General features: G+C 42.9%; 1 protein-coding gene across 2 annotated transcripts; it reads left to right on the forward strand.

Annotated features, from left to right (window-relative positions):
- The first annotated feature begins 2579 nt into the window (after nucleotides 1–2579).
- Nucleotides 2580–7969, forward strand: LOC118384682 (probable ATP-dependent RNA helicase DDX5). Of its 2 annotated transcripts, none has more exons than XM_035771416.2 (13): nucleotides 2580–2751; nucleotides 3493–3661; nucleotides 3831–3927; nucleotides 4020–4153; nucleotides 4262–4327; nucleotides 4412–4553; nucleotides 4630–4790; nucleotides 4876–5048; nucleotides 5142–5252; nucleotides 5335–5396; nucleotides 5467–5526; nucleotides 6776–7007; nucleotides 7221–7969. In XM_035771416.2, the coding sequence occupies exons 1-13, from the start codon at nucleotides 2711–2713 to the stop codon at nucleotides 7246–7248; spliced, it is 1476 nt and encodes a 491-aa protein (XP_035627309.1). In that variant the 5' UTR covers nucleotides 2580–2710; the 3' UTR covers nucleotides 7249–7969. The 2 variants fall into 2 exon arrangements, with proteins under 2 accessions (XP_035627309.1, XP_035627308.1); XM_035771415.2 differs by having other exon boundaries at nucleotides 2581–2751; nucleotides 6776–6994.
- Nucleotides 7970–11647: the final 3678 nt, after the last annotated feature.

Consider the following 11647-nt stretch of genomic DNA (forward strand, 5'->3'; position numbering starts at 1 on the left):
TCGAATCAGGAAAGGGGATACGAGAAGGATTACTTTAGAAATGAGAAAGATGACATTGGTCATTTTACATACAGTATAAGAGCAGGACTTTAAAAAAAATCTAGAGTAATGGCTGTTATTACAATACTACACTTATTAGATTACCATGATACAATAAACAGGTCAGTTTAGGGGCGTGTTTCATAGAGCTAGTATGTTATGTCATCCTTTGACCAACTTTTAAATCTTGACAAAGTGGGAGCTGTAAAGCTTTCCATTTAATTCGAGCATTTATTTGAATTAGAATGAGTCTGGCATGTCCTGAGCAGCAGAGGCGTGAACTGAAGTGCTTTCATCAATGATGATGGGGAAAGGTGGTGATGGGAAGGGGCTTGGGGAATCAGTATCTATTTGCTCAGACAAAAGAATGGGTAGACAATTTTGGTAGTGTGATGGACTGTATAGGCCTAAACAGATTGTTTCTGTGGTAGCCTACAGCCAACCTTGACATTGATGATATTTCGTAGATTCAAGCAGTGGTACACCACTCTGCATATTAAACCTGATCACATACAGTGCATTCAAAAGGTATTCACACCTTTTTCCACATTTTGTTGTGTTACAGAGTGAATTTAAAATGGAACCAATTTAGATTTGTGTTACTGATCTACACACAATTACCCATAATGTCAAAGTGCAATTTTGTTTGTAAACATTTTTACAAATGAAAAACTGAAATATTTGGAGCCAATAAGTATTTGTTATGGCAACCCCAAATAAGTTCAGGAGTAAAAATGTGCTTAACAAGTCACATAATACATTGCATCGACTCACTCTGTGTCAAATAATAGTAGTTAACATGGTTTTTGAATGAGTAACCATCTCTGTACCCCAAACATACCAATGATATGTAAGGTCCCTCAGCCGAGAAGTGCATTTCAGTACAGATTAAACCACAAAGACCAGGGAGAATTTCCAATGCCTCACAAATAAGAGCACCTATTGGTAGATAGGTGAAAATATAAAAAGCAGACACTGAATATTCCTTTGGATGGTGTATCAATGCACCCTCAGTTGCCAGAGAGGAACGAAACCACTCAGAGATTTCACCATGAGGCCAATGCTTATTTTAAAACGGTTACAGAGTTTACTGGCTGTGATAGAAATTGGATTTGTTTGATTTGCCACAAACATAATGCTTGTATTCAGGACAAAAAGTTAATTTCTTTGCCACTTTTTAAAAAAGTTTTACTTTAGTGCCTTATTGCAAAAAGGATGCAGGTTTCTGAATATTTGTATTCTGTACAGGATTCCTTCTATTCACTCTGTCTATTAGGTTAGTATTGTGGATTAACTACAATGTTGTTGGTCCATCCTCAGTTTTCGATCACAGCCATTAAACTCAGTAACTGTTTTAAAGTCATCATTGGTGAATACTTTCGGGAGGCACTGTAATTAACGGCGGTAGTCTATCAAAGGCACTTTAGTGAGAAAAAAATATAGACAACTGACCCAGAACTACACTAACAAGTTCGGAGGTTAGGGACTTTTCACTGTAAATCAACATTTTCACATTACAAGGTAGCTTTTCCAATTAAAAAAAAAAAACATTTACAGTCTATTATTAATTAAAAACATGACATTATTAAGTGGCTTTAGGTCTACCATCTTTTACGCTGAAGTAATCAGCGGAATTCTCATTTTAGGGCGATTTTCCTGCAAATTAACTGCACTAGTTTGCGACTGCCGTCTAGCCATATTTTTTTTTCACTGGATGTGCTTTCTTTGAGCTCTGACGTCACTTATGGTAAAAGGATCAACCGGATCACAACTGTTTCTTTTTTTGTACATATGCTTTCGCCAACAGGTTCCATTAAATAATCCCAAGTGATACACCCAGAGAGCTATGTCTAAATCTAAATATATCGCTCTGATACACCTAAGAGCGAGAATTTGTTTATTTGTCAAACTGCAATCAAGCATCATGTCACCAGAATTAGACCCTCAATATTTATTGGAAAGGAGCATCAAGATCACCGTGCACTTTTACCAACCTGTGAAGTTCATAATAATTAATTTCATATGTAGCCCAATAAACGGAATGGTTTCCCGAGTCATACCATATCATCGCGTGAATTTCTCACATAAATAATTGTACGGACACACCGTCGGCATTTATATCACAGCTGTTAATACGGTATGAATTTACTCGTGTAAAACTGGATGGAAACGTGGTTATTGTGATACAGCTGATAAAATGTGATAAATTGACAATACAAAATACCTAGCTAAATGCCACAAGTTGTGCACAATAGCATTCTGTCGTATTAGAGATTCAATTTGGAATAGCATTTGTTTCAAAACATTTTTTTATAATGGCTTTTCATATGGGATACATATACGTTATCTATAAGGCGCCTTTGCATTATAAACACATTGCGACAAATTAGCTCCTCCATTTCACACCATTTTCGGAACATAGACGCAAAATATGCACGTTTTCCTTCCAAATAGCTTTGAATGTGACGTTACGCAATGTGCTGCGGTGTAGTCAGTTCACGGCGGATTAATACTTCACTCAGACTGAACGTGACACTTCCTCATGCAATAAAACCCGAATCTCTTTTTTGAGTTCACCGGCATTTCAGGATCATCACGGCAGTTTGGGTTTGATATCGGATTTTCAGGCGTAGTTTATTTATCGTTTTTATTTATACACTTTGTTTACAAGATGCCTGGATTTTCTGACAGAGATCGTGGTAGAGATAGAGGGTAAGTGTCTGAATGAAATAATTTTTAGGCGAATTTAACACCTCGTGTTTTCTCGCCAGAAATGGCTGACATGACGCACAGTAGCTGCCTACATATATATATATTTTCCCCTTCGAGGATCGTAGTCTCCATTTTAAAAAGTTAATATCGAAATTTGTACCTTTGAAGTTCACCGGAATATTCAGAATCAGAAGGGACAAACGTTTTTAAAGGCCCGCTTCCGTTATGAAACTAGCAGGAGGCCTGATCTGAATCCGAAAATTCTTAGCTTGATGCCTGTTTTATTAAAATACGAACCAGCTAGTCCGCTGTTGTGGTTTTCTAACTTACGTTATCACATTTTCATAACGTTAATCTTAACATTAATATTGTACCTCTTCATGTTTGATAACCGGCAAACTACCCGACTAAATGTATTTGTACGCCATGTGGCATCATTGAATGCGGATACAAAATGCCGGCCGGTTTTTTTTTTTTTTTTCCCCATTGTTCCTCTGCTGGATATACTTAAGATGGCTGTTTTAACGTGACGCAGAGTCCAATAAGTCAAGCATTTCTTCTAATTTGTATAACTTAAAACGCTGGCAGTACCTTCTGCATTGTATTGAAGTTGGGGTAATGTGTACGATTAAAATGTACATTTCTTCGCTTGGCGTTTACTCAGGCGAGTATATCCACTGTTAACCTAAATCTCTTTTACATTGGTTGGCGTGACTAACATTACACCATTCACTTCCCCAGATATGGCAGTGGACCACCTCGTTTTGGAGGCGGTGGAAGAGGTGGTGGTGGGGGGAAGTTTGGTAATCCCGGTGATCGACTGCGCAAGAAGCACTGGAACCTTGACGAACTCTCTAAATTTGAAAAGAACTTTTACCAAGAGCACCCAGATGTTACTCGGAGATCTCCGGTATGTATTCTAGTGGTCAACATCCAGATGCAGCTGATTTACATTAAATGTTAGATAATGGCTACTGGCATGTGTTCTTGCACATGTTCCTTTTTTTCCCAATGGCCATTTGCTGTAGTTGTCTTTTGCATTGCCATGCCAATTGATCTGGGTCCATGTTACATTGCAGCAAGAGGTTGCACAGTACAGAAGTACTAAAGCGGTTACTGTGAAGGGGAGGGACTGTCCTAATCCAATTATGAAGTTCCATGAAGCCAGTTTTCCAAGTAGGCACATCCATTAATATCTGACACCTTCAGTTGGAATATTTATTTCTGATCTGGGCTAGTTTTCATGTAACCCCTTCACTTTTGCACAGCCTACGTGATGGATGTCATTAATAAAGCAGGCTGGTCAGAACCAACACCGATCCAAGCACAGGGTTGGCCACTGGCTTTGAGTGGCAAGGACATGGTTGGTATTGCACAGACGGGCTCTGGGAAAACTCTCTCGGTAAGTGTTGAACATTAGCATTGACTATTCCAACAACTTAATTGCTCATAAAAATAAGAGGACTGATAGTCCTTTTTACTGTAATGCAATGTCATTTTCCCCCTGCAGTACTTGTTGCCAGCAATCGTGCACATTAATCACCAGCCTTTCCTGGAACGTGGAGATGGCCCTATTGTAAGTACCCATGGTTATTCAAAGACTTGTATCTAACCTCTCATCCATCCAACATGGGTTTATGGTATTTAACCTTTCTTACAGTGCTTAGTGCTTGCCCCGACCCGTGAGCTGGCTCAGCAGGTCCAGCAGGTGGCAGCAGAGTATGGCAGAGCTTCTCGCCTGAAGTCTGTCTGTGTTTATGGGGGTGCGCCCAAAGGGCCACAGCTCCGTGACCTGGATAGAGGTAAGTTCCACAACTGCTCTATGCATTTGGCTGATTTTAATCTATGGAATTTGGTGCTCATGATTGTTTATTATAGGTGTGGAGATTTGCATTGCCACACCTGGCAGGCTTATTGACTTCCTGGAGGCAGGAAAGACCAACATGCGCAGATGCACTTACCTGGTACTGGATGAGGCTGACCGAATGCTCGACATGGGTTTCGAACCACAAATCAGAAAAATTGTGGACCAAATCAGAGTGAGTTCTGTTGTGATGTGTTAGTCTACTGATCTCACTTGGGGACAGTTATCAAGGGAAATTCTGACATGTTCCTTCTCTCCAGCCTGACCGACAGACGCTGATGTGGAGTGCCACTTGGCCCAAAGAGGTGCGCCAGCTGGCAGAGGACTTCCTGAAGGACTACGTCCAGATCAATGTGGGAGCTCTGCAGCTGAGTGCCAACCACAACATCTTGCAAATCGTGGATGTTTGCAATGATGGCGAGAAAGAAGACAAGTGAGTCCTGTCATTTCTGTATATGTAATGGGTGGAAAATAAGACTTAGACACTTTGTCAAGTCACTAATTGAATTCTTCCCTGCCTTTCCAGACTCCTCCGCCTTCTAGAGGAGATCATGAGTGAGAAGGAGAACAAGACCATAATCTTTACAGAGACCAAGAGGAGATGTGACGAGATCACTAGGAGGATGAGGCGGGATGGGTAAGTGACATCAATACTTTGTTCTTTAAACTCAGGGTAGTCATTTGTTTCACTGGACTAAATTGACACTTGCTCCTTTTAGTTGGCCAGCAATGGGTATCCATGGAGACAAGAGCCAGCAGGAGAGGGACTGGGTGCTCAATGGTGAGTTTATCACAAGAACCATTTATGACACTCTTTTATGGCCAGCTATCAATTTCTTTTCCTTTTTCAGAGTTCAAGTTTGGGAAGGCGCCAATTCTCATTGCCACAGACGTCGCCTCCAGGGGTCTAGGTTAGTTTCATTCTGTCCTTGGTACCTTGTACCAACTTTTTTTCTGAAAGAAAGTGTTTCTTTCTGTAACTCTTCTGCCTTCTGAGTTTCTCCCCTATCTGAAGGAGCGGTCTTTTGAGGCAGGGCCTTGGCATGACACGCCCAGGTCTCCAGAGGGGGAAGGAGGACTCTTGGAGGTGTCCTGACTGGGACATCACCCAGTCACATACAGAGGTGGCGGGGCCCGAGTGCTGAATATCACGCTGGGCTGCCCAAATGGGGGCCTAAATGAGGGTTAGCTGCCGCACCCCTGTAAATGCAGCTGTTCTCTGGCATCGGTTTGGACTGCTTCACACCCAAGCTCATGGCTCCACCAGGCTCTGCTGTTTCCATGTCTTGCATGTCGGTTTGGGCATTGTATTGCAAGTCATCGAATTCTGGAAGGTGTCGCTTTTCTCAAAGCATGTGTGACAATTGTGGCAGTTTCCTAAACTTCTGTTTTGAGACCAGTTGTAAGTCCCATTACACGTTCACCTCTGTAATGATATGGCTACTGGCGCTTAGTGTCAGTGGGTCATGTCAGTTGGCTGGGGACAAAATCCAAGCTCGCACTCCTCCCTCACCTGTGTTTCAAGTCATGTCGAGACCTGCCAACGAGAGACATTTGATCACGTGAACACTGGTTCTGGGAATATCTTGCTTTGAGACTGGGGGTACTTTTGTTATGGGTCACAGGAGTAAGTGGCTCCATTTTTAGATTTCCCCAATTGTTTATGGTCTTGGCAAGACGTTGCCTTTATAGCGAGCTTCTTATGAGTGTGTGGGAAGAAAGGGCCTTCATTATCACCATAAGGCCCTAGTTTTGGCACATGAAGAGGCAACAGTGCGCATAGTGGCCTTACTGTGTAGAAGCACCCTGCAGTCACTTGACATTGTGTGGGGAGTTTTCTGCAATGGGAATGGACTAGTGAATGCATACTCCTTTATGGTAAGACTTCTGATCCTTTTTTGGGGGAGGGGGCTGTTGAGAATTGAGGGGTTATCTGGATTGGAAGCATTTGGAGTGTGCATCGTTTCTCTCTTCCCACCGTAGTATCCCCACGGATTTAACCTTTCTGGAGTTATCTAATACTATTCTTTACAGCCTAGTGGAAAAACCAGCTACATCCAGTGAATGGTTGTACTAACTTTGCTCTTTTGGTCTGGCTGTTGTGGTGTGCATCTTTGTGCGCTCCTTTGTTTTTTTGCCACACTGCAACACATCCTACAGATGTTGAAGATGTGAAATTTGTCATCAACTTTGACTACCCCAACAACTCTGAGGACTATATTCACCGCATCGGCAGAACTGCCCGGAGCCAAAAGACTGGCACAGCCTACACCTTCTTCACCCCCAACAACATGAGGCAGGCCAGCGACCTCGTTGCTGTGCTCCGTGAGGCCAACCAGGCCATCAACCCTAAACTCCTCCAGATGGCGGACAGAGGAGGTAAATCTAATTGGTGAGATACAGGAACTGTGGTTCAGCTGCAGCCATTTTTTTTCCCCCCTTTTTTTTGTTGACGTGGATGGGTTTGGCACAGTCAAAGCAATGGGATCTTGATTCATTTTTGTTAGCCATTTATTTACCCCCTACAGTGTTTTCCCATGTACCCATTTCATATCACTCGAACCAGCATGAAAGCCCATTCTAATTTGTTCTTGTTTTCTTTCAGGTCATTCAAGGGGAGGCAGAGGTGGTAGTGGATTTAGGGATGACCGCCGGGACAGGTACTCCTCCGGGGGCAGGCGTGACTTCAGTAGCTTTAGGGACAGGGAAAACGATAGAGGTTTTGACAGTGGACCAAAGAAAGTCTTTGGCACAAATTCACAGAGTGGAGGTTATGGGGCAAGTAGCTTTGACAAAAGCGGCAATGGTTTTGGCGGCTACGGCAGCAACGGCCAGTCAAACTATGGTGCCAGCCAGGCCGGGGCGTTCCCAACGCAGAACTTCCAGGCCCCACAGTTTAGTGCCAACCAAGGCGGTGCACAGAGTGGCATGAGCCATCAACAGTTCCCCTTCACACAGCAACAAGCACCACAGCCCATGGTGCCTTACCCAATGCCCCCTCAATTCCCACAGTAAACATGAAAGTAAAGATGGTAAATTATTGCTTTTTTGTCTTGTTTAGTCCTATACTCTATCCAAAATTGTACTGTTTAATTTTTTACACCAGGGTTCAACCAATTTTTGAACCTCTATAGTCCCTGTGGCGGGGTGGTCCTGCAGCGCAGCAATAGCGATGGCGCACAATTTTGCTTTCTTTTACTTATTTAATTTGTTGCATTCCTCAGTAACGTTTAGTCTTTTGTACTAGTTATTGCAGATGTATTGTTTTGTCCCACCTGTACCATTTAAAGTGATATGTTAAGATCTTAACTGGGAGGCACTGCATGGCCTTTCGCAATAAAAACCAAAAATACCTATCTTGTCTTATTCTTTACACCATTACATGAGTTTCAGAGAATTCTTAAGTCTGTTCCACTTTGCCTCAACAGGTAAATGGATTAATTCTCAGGAGCAATATGGAATGAATATTTTGTCTAGAGGGATATATGAACATGGTCAATTGCTTAAATTAGTCAATGCTCATGGTTGTCTATTACACTTGACTATGTGGCACTTGTTTTATGGCTTGCAGTTATGCAACATCAATGTACTAGTGTACTTGGATTTAAAGACTTCATCCAGAGATTTTTTAAAAAAAAATAATCATAAGATTTTAAGGAGTTATGTGAATTCTCATTGGCCTCATGTTGCAACACAATATAACACCCCTTGTGCTATTGTGACTTTGTCAGCTTGTTGATGTGCCTTTTATGTAAATCAAGTGTGAATCAAAGCTTAAACAACCTCTGCCCTTAGTGGCAAGTTGCAGACAGTACCCAGTTAAATTTCCCCTCATTGACCCAGATGGCTAACACTGCGCAAGGATGTCTGCAGATACCCATTTGTTGTGCTCAACATGCTGAGGCAAATATGCACATTGTGTTGTCTGCTTTCCAATCCAAGGAAGGCTCTGACCTGGCTGGTTTCATTAACATTTAGTTCGGCTTCATGGTTTCTTCCACTGTTAGTAGTGTGTATATAATACCTAATGCAGTAAGAGAAATTGTACTGGACACACTACCAGCTGTCGTCTTGACCACAACCTAAATATTGATGAGTGGCCGCTATTGGAAGGAAAATTCAGTCAATTTCATGAGGCCATCTGATCCATGAAGGCATTTTATGGCCTGGATTACTCACCATTTACCAAACATGTTTCTCTGACTGCTTTTACTGCAACACATGAAACCATCCTCTCCCATCCCTCCTAGCAAGCTGGTGAGGGTTGGGTAACTGGTTTGCCCTGTCTGCCCAAAGGTGTTGACAGGGACTTGTTTGGGTGGAGTGACACACATCTATTAAAGCTCAACCCAGCTCAAACTGTATTAAACATGTTTTGACAGCTTGTACTGTATCTGTTCTAGATGGCAAGCAGATAGTGACTGTATTGTGATGTCTGACCCTTCTAGAGAAAAGCACTGAACTCATGAACTCCGTTTCTTCTAGATGGCTTGAGGGTGAGAGATACACATTTTCACAGCCGTGATGATTTGAATGGCCCTAAAGTACATTACATGACAAAGTATGTGGACACCTGCTCTTCGAACATCTCATTCCAAAATCATGGTGGCAGGGTAGCCTAGTGGTTAGAGCGTTGGACTAGTAAGCGAAAGGTTGCAAGTTCGAATCCCCGAGCTGACAAGGTACAAATCTGTCGTTCTGCCCCTGAACAGGCAGTTAACCCACTGTTCCTAGGCCGTCATTGAAAATAAGAATGTGTTCTTAACTGACTTGCCTAGTAAAATAAAGGTCAATAAATAATAATAATATGGAGTTGGTTCCCCCTTTACAGCTATAACAGCCTCTACTCTTCTAGGAAGGCTTTCCACTAGATGTTGGACCATTGCTGTGGGGATTTGCTTCCATACCTCCACTAGAGTATTAGTGAAGTTGGCCACTGATGTTGGGCGATTAGGCCTGGCTCACAGTCGGTGTTCCAATTCATATCAAATTGATTTATATAGCCCTTCATATATCAGCTGATATCTCAAAGTGCTGTACAGAAACCCAGCCTAAAACTCCAAACGGCAAGCAATGCAGGTGTTGAAGCACGTTGGCTAGGAGAAACTCCATAGAAAGGCCAAAACCTAGGAAGAAACCTAGAGAGGAACCAGGCTATGAGGGTTGGCCAGTCCTCTTCTGACTGTGCCGGGTGGAGATTATAACAGAACATGGCCAAGATGTTCAAATGTTCAGAAATGACCAGCACGGTCAAATAATAGGTCTGGGACAGGTAGCACGTCCGGTGAACAGGTCAGGATTCCATAGCCGCAGGCAGAACAGTTGAAACTGGTCCTGAGGTATGGTCCTAGGGCTCATGTCCTCAGAGAGAGAGAAAGAAAGAGAATTAGAGAGAGAATACTTAAATTCACACAGGACACCGGATAAGACAGGAGAAGGACTCCAGATATAACAAACTGACCCTAGCCCCCCGACACATAAACTACTGCAGCATAAATACTGGAGGCTGAGACAGGAGGGGTCAGGAGACACTGTGGCCCCATCCGATGATACCCCCGGACAGGTTCAAACAGGAAGGATATAACCCCACCCACTTTGCCAAAGCACAGCCCCCACACCCCTAGAGGGATATCTTCAACCACCAACTTACCATCCTGAGACAAGGCCTAGTATAGCCCATAAAGATCTCCGTCACGGCACAACCCAAGGGTGGACACCAACCCAGACAGGAAGATCACATCAGTGACTCAACCCACTCAAGTGACTCACCCCTCCTAGGGACGGCATGAAAGAGCACCAGTAAGCCAGTGACTCAGCCCCTGTAATAGGGTTAGAGGCAGAGAATCCCAGTGGAGAGAGGGGAACCGGCCAGGCAGAGACAGCAAGGGCGGTTCGTTTCTCCAGAGCCTTTCCGTTCACCTTCACACTTCTGGGCCAGACTACACTCAATCATATGACCCACTGAAGAGATGAGTCTTCAGTAAAGACTTAAAGGTTGAGACCGAGTCTGCATCTCTCACATGGGTAGGCAGACCATTCCATAAAAATGGAGCTCTATAGGAGAAAGCCCTGCCTCCAGCTGTTTGCTTAGAAATTCTAGGGACAATTAGGAGGCCTGCGTCTTGTGACCGTAGCGTACGTGTAGGTATGTACGGCAGGACCAAATCGGAAAGATAGGTAGGAGCAAGCCCATGTAATGCTTTGTAGGTTAGCAGTAAAATCTTGAAATCAGCCCGTGCCTTGACAGGAAGCCAGTGTAGGGAGGCTAGCACTGGAGTAATATGATCATTTTTTTTGGTTCTAGTCAGGATTCTAGCAGCCGTATTTAGTGCTTTATCCGGTAGCCGGAAAGTAGAGCATTGCAGTAGTCTAACCTAGAAGTAACAAAAGCATGGATACATTTTTCTGCATCATTTTTGGACAGAAAGTTTCTGATTTATGCAATGTTACGTAGATGGAAAAAAGCTGTCCTTGAAACAGTCTTGATATGTTCTTCAAAAGAGAGATCGGGGTCCAGAATAACGCCGATGTCCTTCACAGTTTTATTTGAGACGACTGTACAACCATTAAGATTAATTGTCAGATTCAACAGAAGATCTCTTTGTTTCTTGGGACCTAGAACAAGCATCTCTGTTTTGTCCGAGTTTAAAAGTAGAAAGTTTGCAGCCATCCACTTCTTTATGTCTGAAACACAGGCTTCTAGCGAGAGCAATTTTGGGGCTTCACCATGTTTCATTGAAATGTACAGCTGTGTGTGTCGTGGAAATTTCCTCTATTTACCAAATCATGGGAGCAAACCACACACACAAGTCAGAGTTAGTTATAAAAGTCCATCTTTAATTATATGAGCTCTATCACAATCCTGTGACTCTCAGATAAATTCAGTGTCTCTCAATGAATTCTCTGAGAGCCCCCTTACAATGCAACTGAGATCCTTTAATAGCAAAGAACACACATAGTCAGACAGCTAGACGTAATTCATCGTTCAGCTTTGTCTCCTTTCTCAAACCCCAGAACCATAAACCAATCCTC

Source organism: Oncorhynchus keta, chromosome 5 (genome assembly GCF_023373465.1).
Source record: "Oncorhynchus keta strain PuntledgeMale-10-30-2019 chromosome 5, Oket_V2, whole genome shotgun sequence".
NCBI lineage: Eukaryota > Metazoa > Chordata > Actinopteri > Salmoniformes > Salmonidae > Oncorhynchus > Oncorhynchus keta.

Coding starts and splice junctions, on each gene's coding strand:
- LOC118384682 (XM_035771415.2), top strand. CDS start 2,711: ATGCCTGGATTTTCTGACAGAGATCGTGGTAGAGATAGAGG. Junction 5,049..5,141: donor GATGGCGAGAAAGAAGACAA/GTGAGTCCTGTC, acceptor CTGCCTTTCCAG/ACTCCTCCGCCTTCTAGAGG. Junction 5,253..5,334: donor AGGAGGATGAGGCGGGATGG/GTAAGTGACATC, acceptor TGCTCCTTTTAG/TTGGCCAGCAATGGGTATCC.